The 22,873-nt window shown below is 33.7% G+C and overlaps 1 protein-coding gene across 1 annotated transcript; it reads right to left on the reverse strand.

Moving 5' to 3' along the window:
* Nucleotides 1-3,816: 3,816 nt before the first annotated feature.
* On the reverse strand, nt 3,817-22,595 carry LOC124354109 (probable tRNA N6-adenosine threonylcarbamoyltransferase). Its single transcript, XM_046804325.1, has 6 exons — nt 22,317-22,595; nt 19,103-19,324; nt 17,246-17,465; nt 14,227-14,405; nt 7,723-7,954; nt 3,817-3,920 (listed from the first exon to the last, which is right to left on the reverse strand). The coding sequence occupies exons 1-6, from the start codon at nt 22,429-22,431 to the stop codon at nt 3,878-3,880; spliced, it is 1,011 nt and encodes a 336-aa protein (XP_046660281.1). The 5' UTR covers nt 22,432-22,595; the 3' UTR covers nt 3,817-3,877.
* Nucleotides 22,596-22,873: the final 278 nt, after the last annotated feature.

Here is a 22,873-nt window from a genome sequence, read left to right on the forward strand (position 1 = left end):
ATTGACTTTAGCTTTTCTAGTATGAGGCTATGGCTTAGGCAATCGAAGGCTTTGCTTATATCTAAAAATATTCCTGTGGCAGTGTTTCCTTCCTCGATGTGATCAATCATTGTCTCCACAAGGTCTATGATTGCTGTATTAGTGGATCGACATTTGGTGAACCCATGCTGCGCTGTAGTTAGTAGCCCATACCTCTCGACATGCTTTATTAGTCTGGCTAAGGCTACTCTTTCCAGAACTATGGAAAAAGTAGGCACGAGAGAGATGGGTCGATAATTGTTTAGTTGAGTGGTGTCTCCTTTCTTTAGTTTCGGGTACACTTTGCTGATCTTCAGCCTTTTTGGGAATGTGCTTTCTCTGAATGACCCATTTACAATATGTACAAGCGGGGGTATAAGTTCTTCCATGCAGTGACGAAGTAATTTGTTGGAGACCTCGTCATATCCATATGATGACTTTGGCTTCATGGACAAGATGATATTCCTGATTTCCTCTTCGTTTGTTGGGTAGAGTACTAGGTCACCTACGTCGTGTATATGGTTGACAGTTCTCCTTTCAGTGCCTGTCTGCCCTGCTTTGGCCAAGGTTGTGGCAGCTATATTAACAAAGAATGTGTTGAACTCATGCGCAATGATGTTGGGGTCACGAATAATCTTTCCATTGGTATTGAGTATTGAAATTGCTGGGGTTCTGTGATTCCCGGTGCATCTTTCGCTGTTAACTATCCTCCATAGTTCCTTGATCTTGTTGTCAGCGTTTTCTACTCTGTATGCTGTTGCTTCCTTTCTAAGTTGTTTTATCTTCAGATCGTAATCTCTTTTCTTCTCAACCATTCGTTGTTTGTGCATTTCTTGGCCTGATGTAAGATAGTTTTCCTGCTCTGCTATGAAACTTCTTTTGAGGGCATTGACTTCATTGTCCCACTTGTACTTATATTTCTTCATTCCATTATTTTTTCTTTTCGTGACAGGACATGCAGTGTTTATGTTTGTGGTGAGAATGTTAACCCTTTTAACCCCAACGTCCGTACTATACGGACGTCGTAAAAATGGCGTCAACTCCCGACGTCCGTATAGTGCGGACGTGCACTTTTTATTACTTTACTGGCCACCTATTTCACCAAATGCTTTGAAATTTCACAGACTTGTGCACAAAGATATTTTGCATCGAAATATATTAGTTTGTAATGGTTTGACTTCGTATTTTGTCAGTCTGTGACTGAGCAATTGCAGTTCGTCTCGACTGACTGCTCACGCTTGTTGCAGACAGCTGTATATCACGTGGTTGTGAATATTCCGTTTTCTTCACAGTTTTAGGTTAAAGCAGTATAAAGTACGGCAATTAAAGTTTAGTTTATTATTTGTTTTATTTCAAAATGAGTAAAAGACATTGTTCAAAGTCTCCCGTAAGTGAAAATACAATAATTAGTAACCTAGTTGCAAATGGTGTGGATGTGATTAGTGACGACGATTTGAGTGATGGATATCTTGAAAATTTACATTTTGTAGTGATGTAAATATTGTTTTAAAACTTTTTTAAAATTTAGATTATGAACAGTTTTAGTTATTTTGTCAGAAATAACTTTGGGTTTATGTTTATTTTAAGTACTGTGAATTTCAAAGGTCTTGTTACATTGCCTTGCCCAGAAATGGCAAAAAGAAAAATTTACACGGCTTTACAAAAATTGATGTTACTCCACTTGTAAATAAGGTAGGCCTATAATTTTTGTTTCCTTTTATTAAGGATTAAATATATCATAAAGTAAATGGGTATTTTTGTGTCAAATATTTTTTTATATATATGATTTCCATGATCAAACTTGAAATTTTTTTCATTTTTATTTATTTTTTATATATGTATATGCATTAAAAAAAAAATTACTTTCAAAATAATAATTTTATTTGTATATTTCTGTACGCTACATGTTTAAAGAAGTAAAACAAAAAAAGAATTACCTAAATATCTTAAAAAATAACTGTTATGAATTTTTTACAAAAGCCTTACATTTTGTCTGAAAATGGCTTGGGATTTCTGGCACATCACTTGATTTAATGGCCGGGGTTAAAAGGGTTATGAAAGGTATTGTAGGATGTGTTTATACTGCTTGCCGAGTATATCTCATACCACCTCTGTTCCTTAAGTAACAATTTTAGGTCTTCCAGTTTTCGGTCTGTAAAAAGACTTTTGTACACCATAGTTGGCTTTGGTTTTTCAAGAGCGATGGTGGCAACACATAATTGGGCTTTGTGATCGGATATTCCTGTATTTAGGATATTGACCTGGATGTCTTTTTGGTCAATATTTGTGCAAACACAGTCAATAGAGGTTTCGGATGTTAAAGTTTTCCTTGTGGTTCCTATATCTAGTCTTTGTATGTTGTATGCCAGGTATTCGTTTAGCTTAGTTTTATTAGGGTTTGATGCTTTTTCAAGGTTGCCAATGTTGATGTCTCCAACAACATCTGCAGTTAGTGAAACATATTCACTTTCATTCAATGATTTTGCAATCAAACTCCTCAGCTCTTCATATCGATCACAAACAAGTTTATTTCTTAATGTTTTCCTAGATGGCAAAGAGTAGCGGGGTACGTACTAATACTTTTAAAAGTTCAATAAAATTAGAATTTTCAACATTGTAAAAGGCAAGCAGCCTTCAGATATAGTTCTAAATAACGAATTGGCAATTTGCGTAATTTTGTTTGGACTGAGCTCTTTCAATTTCATGGAGTTATCTAGTGTTGTTTGGTATGTTGTATTTGGCCGAGAATTACCTGGCTGCGGATCTGTGGCTGATTGTATACTTAACGAACCTGATAAATCGGTGAAGGCGCCAGTGGGGTTGTAGACATCAGATAACATAGGAGTTGTAGTCACACCAACACCAAACATACTGGCGCCTCCACTCATGGTTGCTGAGGTAGCAGATGCAGCAAGTCAGTTTGGTAAGGTGGAACTTGAGGCTCACTCCTTCACAGTCCCTTCACATAGACATGTGATGGGCCCCGGTAGAAATTGTACGAAAAACCGGTCTGAGTATGGGCCTGAATATACTGATTAAGAAGTTCAAACCAAACCCGAACCGTATTTGAAAACAAAATTCTGTAATTGTATTATTATTTCTGTTAATTCATTTTAGTCATAACATTTTGAAATGTTATGTTATCATATAATATCTATTAGGCTACTACAACATAATTTCCATTTAAATTGCAATATTATAATTTATTTTAATTATGAATCACCAAAGTTAACCGAAAGGTAATCGCTAAAGTACGAGATTTGCATAATTAAAATAACTGACTATAATAAACGAGCAATTCAAGTATAGACTAAGTCTGCACAACCTTATAGAAAAATCAGTTTTAAGACTTAAGAATTTAACTGGTTACAGCAAAAATAACTGACTAATTGTTTAAATTAAAATATTCAAACTGATTAGTTATTTCCATTCAGATATTCCCACAACTACTATCTATCTCCCATGTGTTTTATACAACCACTTGTACACAACATTCACTTCATTCAGTGAAAATAAAACTCTCATACATAATCAGTACATTTTTTTCAAGATATTTCATATAGGTACAACTATCACAATGTTACTACAACATTTCAATATTGATAGTAAAAATTATGTTTTATATGATTCTGCATCCGTTAAAAACTGTTTATTAATAATTATTGATTCAATGTGCTGTATTGTAAGAAATACAGGACACGTGTTACAGTTTACTTTTGAGGTTCTATGTGTTATATCTATACAGCTTTATCAAATTGAAAATATTCTGGGATGGTAATAAAGATTGATACTAAAACATGACCATGTGTTTTCAGTACATTATTATGTTTTAATTATGTACAAAGTTAGGTTAAAACGCTCAATCGTTTCTCCATGTCACCTCCACTTCATCTGTTCTGAACCTGCAATAACATAACACAAGACTGTATCTAGAGAGATATAGTTATAAATAAAAGAATTCATTGCACCTATTGTTAAAAAGATAAACAACACGTATCTGTGTTTTTATTATTAATTTTAAGTAAAAATCATTATTTTTCTATTGTGGACAGCACAATATACTATGGAAAGGGATCACACCTTCTGCAGGAGGAGTTCATATGAAGGTTAGAGCACTTTATAAAGGTAAGGACTTTACAAACCTCTCAAGCATGGGGAGTGCAGAAGGCTTCAAAGGTAGATGTCCCTTGGAATTAGGTCTGACTAATGTGCCTTTTTTTGTTCTCTTAGGACAAGAAGCTTATAAATTACACTTAGTCCTATAAGAACCTTAGTGCTGCTTCCGGAGTGACAGGATATTCAGGATGGGTAAGGTTAAAGAGTAGGGGCCGCCTCCTATCGAGATCCATGAGGAAGAATTAGGGCACTAAATTTCAAAGTCGTGTCTCCCTGGAAGAAGGGGAGGCCAGCTCTGAACCAGCCTCTCCAGTCAAAGTAGGCAGGGGGTGGCATACTCTTGTTGAGGCTAGCAAGAACCTCTGAGGTTAGGGAACAAACCCCACCAACTCCAATAGTCTTCTCCTGCAGTAGACTAGACCTATCGAATTACCCTTGAACCCCAGAATCTCGAAATTTGCGGTTAGTGATGTGCCGCTCCTGGACATTGATAACGTTGCCCAGATTTAAGTGACACATCGGTTTTTGCTGTGCCCAGTGGTAGGTTCAACTCGAAGGTATAAACCAGCCAGAAGTGATCCCTGCTTGGTAGACTAATGTGCCTTAATAGTGTGCCACATAGGTAGATCCTTTTAAAATTAATTAATCATTTAATTTATCAGGTATCGCTAGAACCATTGAATTGTTCTTAAACTTGACCTTGAGTAACGTAGTATACGAGTCATGCATGCTTGTACAAATTTATTTGATTCTTACAACTTTCCACCATATTTTCAGGCGAGGCCTGAACTTAGAGACAGGCTCATAATTTGAAAGGTTGATAATACAGATACAATCTATTGTAAGACTTATCATAATCCAGTATAAAAACTGAATTTATATTAGAGATCTAAATATTATGAATATGATAGCCTGTCATTTCTTAGCTTTATTATAAAACACAAGATGATTACAAAATACATTGTGATGCAATGTAGTTAGCAACACCATTCATGAAATGGACAGCAATGTCATTAAAAAGAAAATACCTTTGATGTTTTGACCACTGAACTATAAACTATACTATTTACAGTGGATCTAACCTATAAACAATCACTTGAAAACCTATACACTGGAAAGCACAGATGAAGTGTAGTGTAAATTACCTAAAAGTATCATTAAATACAACATCACAAGCTAATGCAGTGATAGCCTGAAAGATACCAAGCAATGATGGTCTACCTTAAACAACTTTGATGGCTACTTGATAAACGGTGATGAGTTGAGACAGAATTCTTGCTGTGATTGGTTTATGGTTGGACTATTCCTTCTCCAAAGGAGGAGGCAAGACCTTTACTTTTGATCCTATCCCCATCAAAATCCTGGTCTCTCATGTAGTCTGTGCTGATTTTGTCTTCACAACTTTATTAAAATACTAGACAGTAGTTGATGGGTGAATTTCTCAGAGATTGTTTATTCTGTAATATTTGGCATGGAAGCTGCTATATTTTATATAAATTTTAAAATTAAAGGAAAAGACAGTTTTCCTCCCTAACTAGACTATACAGCCTATCTTAGGACATCTGTATTGGCAATCCTTGCAGTGTATATAATAAAAACTAACTGTATCCCTAGACGGGACTTAGGGCTCTAGGAATTATACAACAGTACTGTACTTTCATATCATTTGACATTTTCATATCATGATCCGGTTGCATCCATGGCCTTGGCCCCTGTGTGGGAGGGGGAGGTAGCAAATGTCATACAGAGGCTGAACACAAAAAAAAACCAGTGACGCCAATAGGATTTCAGTATGGCTACTCAAACGTTGCTATAAGCACATTTTGAGACCGCTCACAAAATTGATCAATTTCTCATTTGAAACTTAAAATTTTTCATCTTCTTTAAAGACTGCCAAAGTCATTCCGATTTTCAAAAAAGACGATCCTTGCCTCGCAAGCAACTATCGTCCAATCTCAATTCTTCCTGTGTTCAGCAAAATTTTTGAAAAATTATTCTATGAAAGACTGGAAAGCTTTCTAGAAAAAAACAAAATTCTGAATCCAGAACAATTTGGATTCCGAAAAAAACAAATCCACAATTGACGCAGTGAACAGCCTTCTGGACAATGTTGTCGATGGACTGGAAGGTCGTGAACATGTGCTAAGCATATTCCTCGATCTTTCCAAAGCCTTTGACTGTGTGCATCACGGGACACTGCTGCAACAGTTAGAAAAATGTGGCGTCCGGGGTCTCCCACACTTATGGCTCACGTCTTATCTAAAAGATCGAGATCAGCGTGTGATGATCTCGAGCGTCGTTTCCAGCAAAATAAAAATGGCTCATGGTGTCCCTCAGGGATCTATCCTTGGACCTCTCCTTTTCCTGATTTATGTCTGTAGATTGAACTCAGTAATCCAACTTGGGGCACTGGTTCAATATGCTGACGACACGACTCTCTGTTTCAAAAGCAATTCAAAACAAGACCTGGAAATCAAATCTTTTGTGGAATTGAACGCATGCATTCAATATTTCACAGAATTGAACTTGACAACAAACCAGTCAAAATCAAGTGTCATCAATTTTTGTCTTCGTCAGCATGATCATGCGATGCGACCTTCTGTCTTTGCGGATGATGCCCTTTTAGAGGATACAGATTCCACAAAGTTTCTGGGGATGTTCCTTGACAAAGGACTGACCTGGAATGATCATGTTGATAGCATCTGTGCTAGAGTTACCACAGGCATATTTGCCCTACGGCACCTAGCAAAGTTCTGTACCCTGGAGGTTCTAAAAACGGCCTAATCCATTCACATCTTGTGTATGGATTAAGACTCTGGGGAGGATGTGCCAAAAACAAAATGGAGCGGGTTTTCAGGCTCCAAAAAAAAGCAGTCAGGATAATTTTAAAACTGAATTATAGAGAGTCGTGCAGGGCATCTTTCGGGGAGCTGGGATTGATGACATTGCCCTGCCTTTATGTTTTTGAGGTGATCGTGTACTGCAGATTGAGATGTGCCTTGATAAGTGGCAGGGACGTTCACCAATATGAAACTAGAGGCAGGGACAACTTGCGAACACATCAACGCAGACTGGCATTATCGCAACACCTCCCTCAGCAGGTGGGTGTCAGACTAATCAACAAGCTCCCTGAGGATATCAAAAAACTCCAACAACCTCAATCAATTCAAAACTCGTCTCAGACGCCTGTTGGTGTCTAAAGCGTTTTACTCGATTGATGAATTCATGATGAGCCGTTGGGATGATTGAAAATCATGGATCCGAAGTCTGTGTGATTGTGTCGTGAGAATGCTGAGATGTAAGTATGACTGTGAGTGAATGTGTAGTTAGGATATATTTTATGATGCATTTGACTATTGCAATACAATGTTACATATTGTCAAACACGCAATAAAGAGATTATGAATTTTAGAATTTGAAGTTTTAATATGATCAAATAGTAGTGTTCATTCAAGTAACTTCAAGAAAACTTAAATTTCCAATCTGGCCTAATTACGTTTAAATAACTACTACTGTAACATTTTTACAATGAACTATTAATCCCCTTTTTAGTTCTATTTAAGAATTTAAAGATGAATGTGTACATACCTTTGAGTGCAGGTTGTCTGTTCCCAAGGAGTTGGGCCTGCGGTTGTGTATAAGAGTGCACCAGCATGAGCAATCATTGCACCGTTGTCGATACAGAAGCGCTCGTCAGTCGCATATATCTTGGCACCACGCTCGTGGCACATATCACCCATCATCTTCTGTAGCCGCTCGTTGCAGCCCACTCCACCCACCAGCAACACCTCCTGTGATCCGCAGTGAGCCATTGCCCTCTCTACAAAAAACATATCAACACGACACTTAACTCTACTTGAACTCAATTACATCCACACGAAAAATTAACACTTATGTGTTTGTTTTTATCTAAAAAGAAAATATAGGGTAATGTTAAGTTTGTATAGAATAATACACTTGTTTATATCCTGCTGCAATACCAAGATGGTCAATATCTCATTGGTTTGCTTGAATATGCAATTCAAATAAGTGCTGGAACTAAAAATATATTGTGCTCTCAACTGTAAAATTGGAAATCTCTTAGAGCTCTCTCCATATGCTATATGTTGCTGTGATTGCTCTTGAATTGCATCAGCACACATATAACCCTTGGCATGGGTTATCTGAAAGCTGAGGATACTCAAAGAGCTACATTCTGGTCATGTGGTGAATGTAATGAGACCATTGTCTAGGATTCTAGCCACAAAGTAAGACCGTGCAAACTGAGGCTAAAACCTGAAGAGTGTCAACCTGTTGAATATTTATTATAGGGGTGTGAACACAAAGACTGATAGTATGAAATGGCCATTTTGAATATGAAACAGAGAGTCTGAACTCCTGAATCACCCGAGTTACTCATCCCGCCACAAAGTGACATATTGTCTCTCACTGTTAACACACTGTTATTTTGTGACTTTGTAAGGTGTTAAGTAATAGTATGTGCTGGAAAGTATCCTGAAGTATAGAGTATGTATGGCATATGCTATACACTCATTCTGAGTAGATGCTCTCTCACAGTAAGCTCACCTGCTTGTTCCAAAACTTTTCAAGAGCATAATTTTTATTTATCGGTGATGTTTCACATTAAGAAAACAAGTACCTTTTTTAATTATTCATACAACAACTTTGACAAAATTCTAAATATTACTTGACTTTTAATTTATCATCAAAAACTGACTTCTATTTTTAAATATGACGACAGTGATATGTAATCAAGTTCTTTTCGCACTAACTTAAGTTCTTGTTCTAAACATGAGGATAATAAATAAATATCAACCCAAATAATGGTTTTATATCTATGGTTTGTATAGAAGACAAATATCTATACAGAAAAATATACTTGGATAGATTTTAAAATGCAGCACATATTTTAAATGAATACTATTATTCCTACATACCGTAATAACTCTAGATTCAATTTGATAGTTCAATCAACTATGAGACTTTGTTAATCAGGCTCCAGTAAGCAGAAAATTGGGGAGTCAGTGTTACTGGTCAGACATTACTTATTAGTAGTAGAAAACGGCTTCAGTAGTAGTGGTTTGGAGCTCACATTCAACTCTAGGCTCCTTACTTTCCCTGACTACTGGACTATCACACCTGCATTAGTTGCACATAAAGTATGCGATTTCATACGGTATGAAATATTCACTTGTGTTTTATAGGTTGTCAGTTTGCACTATCTTTTTATTTAGTTGAGTTTTATAACGCCCCTCCTCATTTGAATGGGTAAAACTAGTATTTAAATAAGTCTTCAGACTAGTTAATGGGGGTTTTCTCCATTCTGCACTGTGTTACTAAGGCATAATTTGTTAGATATGCCATTGAATTGTTCACTTTCATTATTTGACTCATCAATATATTTAAAAATATATAAATTTATTAGCGGAGTTAAAAAATTAAAATTTATAAACATTATTTTAACATTTGAAAAAGACATACATCTTCATTTTGAGAACTGTATTTTTATTTTAAATAACCTTTATATAAAGTTTTAGGTAGCTTTTATAGAAATCGACCTTTTGCAATCCTCTGCGAACAGAATTTCTGGAAGATGTTTTAGTAGTTTTTGGAAAATCAGAAAATGTATGGTAGTTTATTTTTACTTTTTTTTAAATTGTCAAGTAATTTTAAGAGTATTTATTCTTACTTATTTTTGGACAACTCTTAAAGTTTACATGAGCTGGTGAAGATTAACTTTACTACTCTCAGATCGTGGCTATTTCAAGGTTTTTAAAGTGGACAATTGAACCGTTACAAGTTAATATGTTTACTAAATCATGTACACATTTTTCATAGAAATTTATATACTTAAAACACTTTTTGTCTTGTAAGTTCTAAGATTTTGAAGTTTTTAAATGTCTGGAAGTGTTACGAGTATATTAACATGCCGACATTGAGAGTTATTGTCCCATCACTGCAGTGCAAATTAAACATGTAAACTAATAATGCATCTTCAGTTAGACTTTTAGAGGTGACGGCCAGGTGAAATCTACTTTTCTTCTGAGCCAGAAATGGATATTATATGTGAAAATGATTTTTGTCAGTGTTTTCAGGGGTTATTTAAGCGAAACCATGTATGACAATGTTTCAAACTGAGCATGATTAATATCAGTGTTATTAACATAACTTTTCCACACTAAGAACATAAACATTGATTATACAGAATCAAATAAAAACACAACCATTAAGTGACTGATTTATGCTCATTGAATTGGATACATGTCAAATTGCATTAAAAAGGGTACTAATTTAGAAATAATTTAAGAATTAGTTACAGATAAAAATGATCAAATGAAAAGCATAATTATGTTTATTTAATAAGTTGATGTGTTGTAATTATTAGAACAAATTAAAGTGATCAGCTAGACTGGTACTGGATACTAAAGGGGTTAACTATCTAAACTGTCACATCTCTAAGAGTTTGCAAGAGTAGTGGCAGTAGAGTTGAGGGTGGTTGATGCAAACCTAAGAGGAATCTACTTGAGGAGTCTACTGTATGGCAGTAACTTCTAAATAGATACAGCTTAAAACAGAATAAGTTGTACTAAAGTTAACCTTTGTGAGCATAGGTTGAACGAAAAGGCGATTTTGTAAACTAGTTTAGAGAATATTACAGAAAAGAAAGAATTAATTATATGGCTGACGCTTGTAAGAAACTGTCAGCCATAATTATTTAGTTAGCAGTAGGAATATTGATTCAAATGTGGGTATGTCAACTTTGAGAGCTGCTATATCCCGTAATGAGATATGAGTATTAAAGGATGTTTAAAGTTACTGATAGATACATGTAAATAAGTTGCTAGCCTACCAAGTAATAGTAATGAAACTAGGTAATACACTAGTTTGTCATTTTAAAATAAATAACATTAATTTGGGTACGCAAATGGCTTTTAGTACAATAAAATGTTACAGAGAAAAATAAATAGTGATAGTTTCGTACAAATACAAGTCCTACTTCATTATTTTATCCTTATTTGATATCAGTAATTTTATATTTGGTCTTCCAATCACATGTTACTTTGGTTATTTAAAAACACGTGACATAAACAAGCGAATATAAAATAACTTATGGAAATAAAGTAAGGTAATTTTTGTTTGTTGATTTTTATTAACATTAAAAATCAATCTATTACCACTTATGCAAATTTAATGAATATATACATTAAAACATTGTTTAAGACATCTTAAATTAAATGTTTCCAGTTAAGGATGGTTTTAGGGTGAAAAAGGAAGCTTACTTGAAAATCAACCATGATTTGTCTCATTTAAGACTAAGAATCTGTAAAACTTTGAATAAAGTAATGAGAAAGTGTGCCTTAAACAAGGTTTAAGTATTCATTTCCTTTTATATAAAAAAATTAACACAACTTTTCATTTATCAGTTATATTGGATTAGGCATTTAAATAAAAGATATATTTGATTATACAACTTTTCTCAACTTTTTCTATTTAAATGTAATAATTTCAGTACTATTTTAGGAATATTTTAAATTACAAGGTTATACAGAATGTAGCTATTTTACATACACACACTCTTTGTGTATGGGAGTGTGTGTAATATTCAATGAGGAAACAAGTAACTAGATTTATAAATAAATAAATTCCAACCAGTCTAAGACACCAGTGGATCAGCAGAAACATATAACTTTATAAGGAAGACTTAAGTGCTAGTATTAATATCTGAATTTGTCTTTTAGAGTTACCAATAACTATTCAAATACAATACTCATTTCAAAAGTTGACATCATGAGATAAACCAATACATTACCAGTAATACTTCCACCTCGAGTACAATCAATTATATCCATGGAAATGCCACCAACAAACTCGTTACATTCCTGTATACTTTCGTGTTAGACTGAACTTGAATATGATCAGTGAATAATGACTTTCAAAGTGGATTCCATTTTTCGAAAATTCGGAATTGTTTTGTACCAAATAGCTGGTATTCCAGTACCAGCTGAAGAAAACCAATCTGTTTCCAAAATACATGTAGCATTTTTCATATGGAGCTATGTCAGCCGTGTTTTTACTTCTTTGATTACAATTACTTCAGTTATTAATATCTCTTCAGAAAATGGAAACACCTTGGACACTTATTTCAAAACTTCATGGATAATTTACTGGATAGCTGAAGTTATATTAGCATTTATAATGTTCAATAGACGAAGAAATATAAGAAGAAATATCAATATGTCAGTGAATATTGAACGTGGAGTTAATCGAAAAAGTCACACTACTGCAACGTCTTTGGAAATATTAGTAATGTCAACTACGATGCTTGGTATTTGCATAAGTTTATATTGTGAGCTACAAAATTTAATAAAGTACCCAAGCCAGATGTTTGGTTTTAAAGAGCTAACAAAAGGATTGATTGGAATTTTGTTGCTTCCAGACAGTGTGTATTTCTGGGCAGTACACCACAATTTGATTTTGGATTGCTTAAAACAACTGAAGTTCACAAAAGGATTTGTCGAAGAAGTGAATGATAGAAGATGTACAGATAATTCACAGAATTTTGATGTGGGGTTGGCCATAATCGAAGAAAATTATTTTACTCTTTACTTATCTGAGTCCGATAATAGATGTTCTTCTACCCCACACTGTAACCACTGGCACTGCAGGCTTGATCTATGTGTGAAAAAATTAAAGGTCCAATCATACATGAAGCAGTTCCAACTGAACATTAACAACTGGTATTTTCTTCCAATTCTTTCAATGGCACCAAGCAATATTTTAGGTACTCCTGTTGTGTTTGTTTCGCATTACTACAGCAGTGAAGAGAACAGAAAAATAACCACATTATATGGAACCTCAGCTTTTTTCAGTTTTATCTGGATTTCTTCATGGCTTGCACCAATTCTGCTTAACGAGTGGAACAACTACAGAAAAGGATACTTGGCAAGAAAAACATCTCAGATGGTTTTCATCGAACCGGACTCTCGGATAAGGAAATCGCTATGCAGATTCAATCTCAGTGGTGCTGACCAATATCCTGACAGCCCTTGGACTATCGTTAGTTTAGATTACCCATGTTTGTTAGCTGTATTTGACCTAATAATGTTGTTATGTACAACTTTCATAGTCCCGCAAAAGTGAGCTTGCTGGTGGTTAAAGCCAAAATAGTTAAGTGGATTGCAGTTGTAGTGTTTTAAAACTCTGTAGCCTATACCACTTTTATTATTAATTCCTCATACAGTTAGAAAAAAATTAATGAATGTAGTTCTAATTATATTTTCTTTTACTTACAAGCAGTACTTCTTATACTACTTACAAAATATATTTTTCATGTAATAGCAAGAGGCATCCTTTCATTACTTTCATCGTACATAGTATAGGAAAAAGTATTGGATTTAAAAATAAGAAAATTAATGCAATTTTAGTTTTACTCAGAACTACCTTATCTGTAAGCCTTTAGCAACAAAATATAAGTATTAGTCATGAATAAATGAAGGGGATGATTGTGATACAAATTTAGTGTAAGGGTTTAATTAATGAATAATTGAAACCTCTGAACATTAACATTTGTTTCCAAATTTTTACATTAATACTTTCACTGGGTTTATATACTGAGTGAGACTGAACAGGGTATTCAGTCTCTTCGATGTTAAGGTGTCTCCCACATTCAACATGTTAAAACCAGTGCTTTTAATGAAAGAAATCAAAATGATTTAACAATTCACAAAAACTATTTTGATTAAATAGTTCATTGTTTACAGAGAGTTACATTTTTAATCAATTAAATGGACCCAAGTAATTTAAAAATTTTCATTTCAAAGTTAAACCAAAATTGAATTTTTATTTGAGATACAATGCAATTGAAATCACAATATACATTTTATGGATGACCTAATATTGACTTTTGATGATCCATTTTATACTATTCAAGAGTTTAAAATTGCTTTGTAAATATAACTTCTAAAAGTAAATAAGTTATTATGTGATCTAACCTAGACTAATTTCACTTATGTTTTTTATAACTATTGATTAAATGCTGTAGTAAAATAAATTGTATTATTTATTACAAAGTTACCTGTTATGCAAACTCACCAGTGGTCTCCACGAGCATAGCAAACACAGTCTCCTGCAGAGAAAAGCACAAGTCCTCTGCTGTGTACTCTCCAGACTCTATTAATTTGGGGGCTCGCTCCTCGATATATGATAAGATGCCAGAGAATGAGACATCCATTCCCTTCACCACGTACGGCAGGGGAAGGTACTTCTTACCTCTGTAGAAGGAATTACTCATATCAAAGAATAAAAGTGTTCATGAATTTTTATTAAGTTCATATTTATTAAGTTACCTAGAATACTCAGAACTATTCAAACATGCCTGCCAAGATTTAAAATGGATGCCAAAAATAGATATTATTAAGTTTTTAAAAACTCAATTATTTCTGAGTATGTTACATTTTTTATTTCATAATCATTGAAATGTTAACTGAATTTTATTTGGAACAAGAAATTGTAAAGTTCTTAATCAATTGTAAATAAAAAAATGTAAAAGTGTCTTTTTTAAATAAAACTTACGGGGAGACTAATAAGTAGCCGACACTCATTATTTTTCAAATTCTCCAAGAAATAGTTACTTCTTGCTGTTTACGGTTTACATTAAACATTATATTTATTAATAAGTTGAAATCATATATTAAGTTACATAAAATGTAATATTGAATTATTCATTTGATAGATACAATTGAAATATTCAATCAAAGAACTGAATAACGAGTGTAGGCCGCTTATTAAAGTCTACCCTAACTTACAATTGTATATTAACTTGAAACAGTAAGACTTTTAAAAGAATTATGATAGCTCAGATAAATGAAACACATTTTAATGAGAATTAAAATTTAAAATAAATAAAATAAAATATAAAAATATAAATAAAATCTGTATACACAGCCTAACTTGTGGACTATAATTACAACTACAATGATACACACACCAACCTTTGAAAGAGATCTTAGAGCTTTGTGAGAAAGGCCAATACTTTTATTGTTTCACAAAATTAAAATCTACAAAGGTTAGTTTAAATAAGGACCTTTGAACAGATGTCACTTGAATAAAATATTATAATAATTTGGCCTCCAAGTCATCAAGAAGGTCTTTGTATGAAATATTGATGAATTTAAGATGACTGATTCCACTTCATTGATCAACAATTTTTAATACATCATTTGCTGATCAGCTCTTTTTTTAAATGAGATCCCTGATGATATTAATCATACATATTGATGATCATGTATGTTTTAGGGCGAGGGTCTGGACTTGCAGCTGGAGGGTCTGTGGGAGTGACGGGTGGTGGTGCTTAGGGTTTGTATATGGTCAGCCATTGTGTTAGAGCGATTGAATGTGTCTTTGCTTGAACCTTTGGGCCAGTGAATAAAATACAAAATACAGACCTATTACAATTTTGCCATTGCTAACCTTACTTTTGCCAGTCCATTTTTATAAAATTACATTTTAAGTAGATTTAGTATACAAAAAGGACACTATGTATTCTGGTTCTGGGATGTATGTGGGAGATTTAGGTTCCATGAATAGTGCCTAATTGATTTACTAAATACATTTATTCAGTGTATATAATGCTTCATTCATAAAAAAAGTCTTAATTAATTCTGGAATTTTTTGGCTTATTTTCTGCTCTAATTTTGGACGATAATTCATAAACATTTTTTGTCTAACAGATTTAGAATTGATATTTTCCTGACTGAAACAGGTTGATTTAGTTACTTGGGATATTTCAAAAGCCTTCAACTATGTATGCCACTCCATACTAATTTTAAAATGGAGTTAACAGGATTCTTTGGAACATTAATTCAGTTGCTATCTCAGCAAACAAATGTCACAATTTGTTGACACTTATGTTGACAATTTCGACAATTTTGAATGTTCAGTTAATTGTTGACAGCTAATTGTTGCTTGCACGTGTTTTGATTCGTCTTCGATTTTTACCTATTCAAAAAAATGGAACAAAGAACCTGTATCTAATTTTGTGTGAAAAACAAAATTAAGTGCGCGAATGCATTCCGAATGTTGACTGTGGCATACGGAGAAGCTAGTTTGGACAAAAGCAACGTTTATCGGTGGTACAAAATGTTTTCAGATGGCCGAGAAGACATTAGTATTAGTAGTAGTGCTAGGACGCCTGAGCACTTCAACAACAGACGAAAAAATTGATGAAGTGAAGAAAATGGTATTGGCCAATCGTCGAATCACCGTTAGAGAAATTGCCAAGGACCTAGGCATATTGATTGGCTCATGGCATTCGATTTTAATCGATAATTTGAGCATGAGACGGGTCGCCGCAAAATTCATACCAAAATTGCTCAATTTCGATCAAAAACAGCATGGCATGAACATTGCTAATGAGATGTTGGAATCTGTCCGCGACGACCCGAATTTGCTCCAGAGGGTTATAACTGGTGACGAACCGTGGGTTTATGGTTATGACGTGGAAACCAAAGCTCAATCATCTCAATCGAAGCTGTCACATGAACTAAGACCGAAAAAAGCACGCCAAGTTCGTTCGAATGTGAAAGTTTTGCTTACAGTTTTCTTCGATTGCAGGGGCGTGGTGCATCATGAGTTCTTGCCACAAGGTAGAACAGTGAATAAGGAATATTACCTGCAAGTTATGCGCAATTTGCGCGAAGCAACCCACCAGAAATCCATGAAAGGACGACGCTACGCCACGATTGACGAGATAGAGACGGCATCGAAGGAGGAGCTGAACAAGATACAAAAAAATGATTTTTTGAAGTGCTTCGAAGACTGGAAAAAACGTTGGTACAAGTGTATAATATCCCATGGGGATTACTTTGAAGGGTTCAAAATAGATGTTCACGAATAAATAAATAATGTTTGAAAATACACAAAATTCGCGATACTTTTTGAACACACCTCGTATGTGTTTCTCTTGTTTATATTCTTTTTTTAAATTGTAATAATTGGATGGTATTATAATTTGTGTGTAAGTTTCTGTTGCTAATTGGCTAAGTCACTGGAAGACAAATAAAAACTATTATTTATGATTAAGTAATTGAATTAACAACTAAAAATTACTTACTTCTTGGCAAGTTGTTCAATATTGTAACCAGGACTGGGATCGTTGGAAAGATGTATCACTCTCGCAAACCTGTCCAGACAGTTGCCCACTGCTATGTCAATGGTCTCTCCAAAAATCCTGTACCTATGCCTTGCATACGCAATCACCTGTGTATTTCCACCACTCACGTACAACACTGTTGGATTGTCACTGTTTGTTATAACCCTGCCCATCTCAATATCTGCAATTTCATGTTAAGGACGACACATTTTTTATTACATTTAATTACTAACAATAATACTATGCATCACTAACCACATTAAAATTGCTGATGGCTGTAGAATCTTTAATCCTTGTTCTGTTTCGTGACTTTTGTTCCCATTGTGATACAAGCACAATTTTGTTTTTTTGACCAGAAATTTTTAAATGCCAAATAGGGCATTTTAAAGAAACATAGTTGATATGATTATAAATGATTAGTTTATTACATTTTGAAATTCTTACAAGTATTCTCAAAATATATTAATTTAATTAGCTTAGATTGTTTAGCTTTAACAAGAGATAAATTAATCATATGGATGACATAGACAGAGGTCACTGGGGATTATTTAAGTTAATATTGACGTCCATTCTGCATCATGTTAGGAGGGCACTGACGGGGTGGGGGACGAACAGGACATGTCCTCCATGAGCATTTTATTTCACAGATCAATCCACTATTAGTTTATTTTGGACTAAAAATTACATTTATTTTGGAATTCACACAAGGTATTCACACAACTCAAAGCAGTCCAGAATGTCTGATACCACCGCATTACCAGCCATCGCAGAAGATAGGTCTGGAATGAACCCAAACTGATGGCTGTAGAAGGTTATTTTGTTGGAGGTATTTGAGGATCTGACCTTTTACACTTGTTTCCACTACCTTGGAGATTACTGGAACCATGGATATTGGGCGATAATTGTCAATACAATTTCTGCTACCCTTTTTGTAAAGTAGGATAACCTTCAACATTTTGAGACACTCAGGAAAACAAGATTGCTGAAAAGTCAAGTGTACAAGATAGGAGAGACAAGCTTGAGAATAGCAGCTGTCACAGCCTTTAGAACGAAATTGGACAAACCAAAAATATCTTCACTTTTTTATGATTTTAACCGTTTCAGTATGTTGAGTAGGTCAGGAACAGTAAACATCAGTCCAGCAAAACACCTTGAAAACTGGTCTGAAGGTCCCAAGAAAAATAAAACAATCACGATTGGGTGGATCAGCTGGAATATTTCTCAAATTTTTCCTATAATCTGACTGCCACCTGTTTAATTTATGAACAGAAAAAGGTGGTACGGTATCATATTTTTTGAACATCATACTCAACTCTGACCTAAAGACCTTCCAGGAAGCTGAGGATTTATTCTTAGACTTTGAAATAAAGTGTCCATTAAATTTTACCTGAGCCTATTAATGCTAACTCTGTAATCTTTCTTTTAATTAGTACAAACAAGTTTTAACATTTCATTGTTCTGATATTTAGGAATTTTTAATATGTCTCTTGTCAACATTACAATATGCTTCTTGTATTGTAATACATCATTAAACCAACTAGAACAGTTTCTATTTCTTACTTTATTTAAAGAAACGTTTTTATTTACCGCAGGGCAGTATAGGTTGAATTTTTGTAATAGAACAGACAATGTTCAAAAATGTATAGTCTGAACTTTAAATTATACTTTAAGATGAAGATATACTACTTAAGATTGAAACCAATTTACTGTACTAGATCTTATCAGTGACACACCTGGTAATAGTCTACAGTTATAACAGCCTCTAAATACTCACTACGCTACATATGAGCTAAATATTCCAGAGGCAGACAAGGATACGACCAATGCAGTGGTTGACACCTACAATAGGCTTGTTCCAAAGGCGGGCTACTGTGCGAGCAACAACAGCTACAGACACCAGAGGAGCTCCCATGCCTGGCCCTTTTGTGTAGCACACCACATCAATATCTTCTGGTCTTAATTTCGCTGCTTCTAAAGCTTCTTGCAAAACTGATAACACATTTGCTCTATGGTGCTGGGCTGTTTCACGGGGCAAAAAACCTGAAATAACATTTATAATAATTTTATTACAATATATATATATATATATATATATATATATATATATATAGCTACCTAGATACAAATATATACACTTATATAAATATATATTTTAAGATTTTGATTTTATTTATTTAAAAATTCAAAATTTCAATGCTGAAACAAAACTGTAAGTAATAGAAAATCTAGCATTATGATTATTAATCTTTCTTATTAGAGTTGTTCAAGGTTGTTCTCTCCAACTGTGTAATGTTGTGCATCTTATGGTTACATTCCAACAATATTTATAATCTGATTTAGTCAAAATAAATTATGTATAGAATGATTATGGGTGAGGAACTTCAGTCTATAACCTGAATTCCCAGTGAGATTAAGTTGTACATCAAAAAAATATTTACCACAATGCCATAGGATGAAAACCACACTATTGAATACCACACTTGTCCCTGTAAAATAGGTAAGCTACAATTCAAGCTTTACAGTGGCATTGAAAATACCCCTTTCTAAAATTCTTATTAAGTTCTGGCAATGTATTTTACCTACATCCCCTGATTAAGTATAGAGAAGCATATTCTCTTCTTAATGAAACCTACCTGTAGCAACTTGATCGTTGTGGGTAACTTTTAACTATGAAAACACTCATGGGAAAGAAATAACTAGTATCATCAGCCTGCTCTATGGAAAGGTCTTCTACATTCTAATTATAGCTATTTACAATCAATTATTGCCAGGTTTCTTTATGTATTAAATAACAATATTGTTTCAAATTAATTCAAACCAAGTAAAATTATTTGCATGGTATTTGAGTAATGGCCACAAGTACAATGGCGATGAACATGCATTATTTGTGTAACAAGCTGTCAGACATGATAATTCTTAAAAATAGTAATAAGTAAGTTTTACACTGCTTTGCTTGTTATATTTAAGAAATACATATTAGATAGTTTTGAATTCATCATTACATTTTGTTATATAAAAACAGATCAACTGTGTATAATTTGAAACACAGATAACTTAATTTGTACAGATTTTGGTTTTCCTTGTTCAGTAATTTAGATAATTAGAAATATCTATGATTCATGGTGCCACTTATACTGCAGCCCTGACTGAATTTTTATAGGTAGAGTACTATAAGTGAACCTGATTTTTTATATTGATATTGACAAACAATATTACTAAATTATAATCATCAATATAAGTAACTCATACTAATGAATTAATTAGAAAAATAATTAACTTATATCATCTGTATCAACCATAAACATTTTTCAGATAGTAACAATAATATTTTACTTTTTTATAAGTGACTTTGCTTTAAAAGTTGATAAAATGTGTTTTTCTTGGCTTTAAGATGTTGGTGTGGTGCAGAAAAACCCATTATTCGGAGAACCATATTTACACACGTGGAATGCATACTTTGTGTTGAGTGAATATAGTTTTGTGCATTTTACCGTCAACAGTAATGACAACATTTCAAGACCCGGCAACTGGTGCTAATACTCAAGACAGTGAAATGCTCATGGAGGGTTATAAAACGAAACGGTTTTAAAAAGTGGCATACTAACCAACGTGTTTGCATCTCTGTGAATATTTGTATAGAAGATTCTGGTACTTTCAACCACTGTTTGAAATCAGTCAATCATTGCTATTCAGAACAAAACATGTAAATATTTCTGCAACTTTTCTATTTCCTGTTCTAATTGTTTGATTGGTAACTGTTTACTTTAGCTACTTCACAATTTTTGTTGTTTTTTTAAAAGGAAAATGCTACAAATTAAATTAAAAAAACAACAGATAGACTAGCAATTAAATATATGAAAGATTTTTAATCTCGTAAAAGACACTAGTAACTAAACAGGCTACCAGTCATGCCTCCGACCATTACGTGCTACCCTGCACTGAAGGCAATTGAAGAAAAACATCTCTCAAGATAGTACCAATCAGTAAAATAAAAAAAATTTGAAAAGGCTGATCACTAGAATCTAACCAATCACGAAACAGGAAAAATAATTTAATAACGAGATTTACAAATAAGATTTATATTGGCAAGCAAGACCAAGAGCACAAAGAAAAATTGATAATTAATCTTCACCATAGAGGTAGAAACTGTTGCAAAAGTGACAAAATGAGGACAAAGTACTAAAAAACTCTTAAATTACCCTTATATGGTAGTCTTATTCTGACCTCTAAATTTCCTTGTGTGAATATTGGTAGCCCCTCCACTAATGTCTACCCCTTCTTAGCTTGTTATACTCCCCACCCAGAATCCCCAAATCCCTTGGCCATCTAGAATGATGTAGCTACTATTTGGAGTATGAATTAAGTTTCAAACATATCAGTTATTGTGCAATGACAGATTGCACCTAAAAATTTCTTCTGCAAATGAAAACCTACCGTTTTAAGAATTTAATAAAGTGGTTTTAGATCATTACAGGTAACGTGCTAATGTAACATTATGCCTTTGATTGATCGTTATGGTTTCTTTGTTATTTATGGTATTGTCAACGTTTATATTAAAATAATTATTTAAATTTCAAACATGCTTATTATTATGACTATAGATATGTTGATACCCGATTGATAAGTCTTGTATTCAATATACAAATATTATGTATCAATGATTATACTAATCGAAATAAAAACACAGGTCCGCTTATTGTACTCTGCCCATGTTTATGCAATACATTGTTTTATACATTAGAATACACTACACCTACTACTATACGAAATGGTTTAAATAGGTTTTAGATTATTGTAGTTAAGCGCATAGGTAATAAATTCTAAAAGTAGATAGTAAATATAATACATTTTATTATATAGGCCCTAGCACTAAACAGCCAGTTAATTTTGCATGTTGTAACTTTTAATAGAATAGGCCACTACATTTATTAAAATAATAATCAAAGTTATGCATCAACGTACTCTTCCCAATCCTATTATATTTTGTTATTGAGATAAAATAGGCCTTAGGAAAGCGATCACTGAGACAAACCTTCTCCTGGTGGGGTTATGTACGTTCTTCTACAATTAGAAAGAACTTCGCCATTTCTCACTATACCGATTCCTAGCTTATTTGCGCTACCTTCAAAACCAATAGCGACAACCATTGTTTACTCAGTATTTTATATTATTAATGAAAGCACTCTTTGACGCAAACCAACAACAATAATCTAAAGCCTACAAGTTGATTATTGAGGTTATGTTGTTAATGGTAAGATTCAAGTAAACATAACCGCTGTGGCTATATGGCTGGCTACCGTCTGTCTAATCTACAGACGGCCGATGAATGGTGACGTCAACCGTGACGTAACGAAAGGGCAGCCATAACTGTCACCTTTACGCCACTGCCTTAGAAATATAAAAATCACAATTTGTAGACTATTTTATTAATTGCGTATTATGCATTGGTAATGTATTGAACGGTAATGTAATAAAAGTGTACGCTTAAATAAATTAAAAAGAAGAAATATACAACTAAAAAGTAACCATGTACCAGAATCTACACTTCGTAGTTTATTAAGTTTTGTTTCTCTCAATTTTACTAGAATG

This window comes from Homalodisca vitripennis, chromosome 2 (assembly GCF_021130785.1).
Source record: "Homalodisca vitripennis isolate AUS2020 chromosome 2, UT_GWSS_2.1, whole genome shotgun sequence".
Classification (NCBI taxonomy): domain Eukaryota; kingdom Metazoa; phylum Arthropoda; class Insecta; order Hemiptera; family Cicadellidae; genus Homalodisca; species Homalodisca vitripennis.

Bases quoted from the DNA above. Each gene is read 5' to 3' on its own strand.
- LOC124354109 (XM_046804325.1), bottom strand. From the start codon at position 22,431: ATGGTTGTCGCTATTGGTTTTGAAGGTAGCGCAAATAAGCTAGGAATC. The intron at 7,955-14,226 runs GTGAGTTTGCAT...TGTTTTTTGTAG, and splicing joins TATGCTCGTGGAGACCACTG to AGAGGGCAATGGCTCACTGC. The intron at 3,921-7,722 runs GTATGTACACAT...ATGTTATTGCAG, and splicing joins CAGACAACCTGCACTCAAAG to GTTCAGAACAGATGAAGTGG.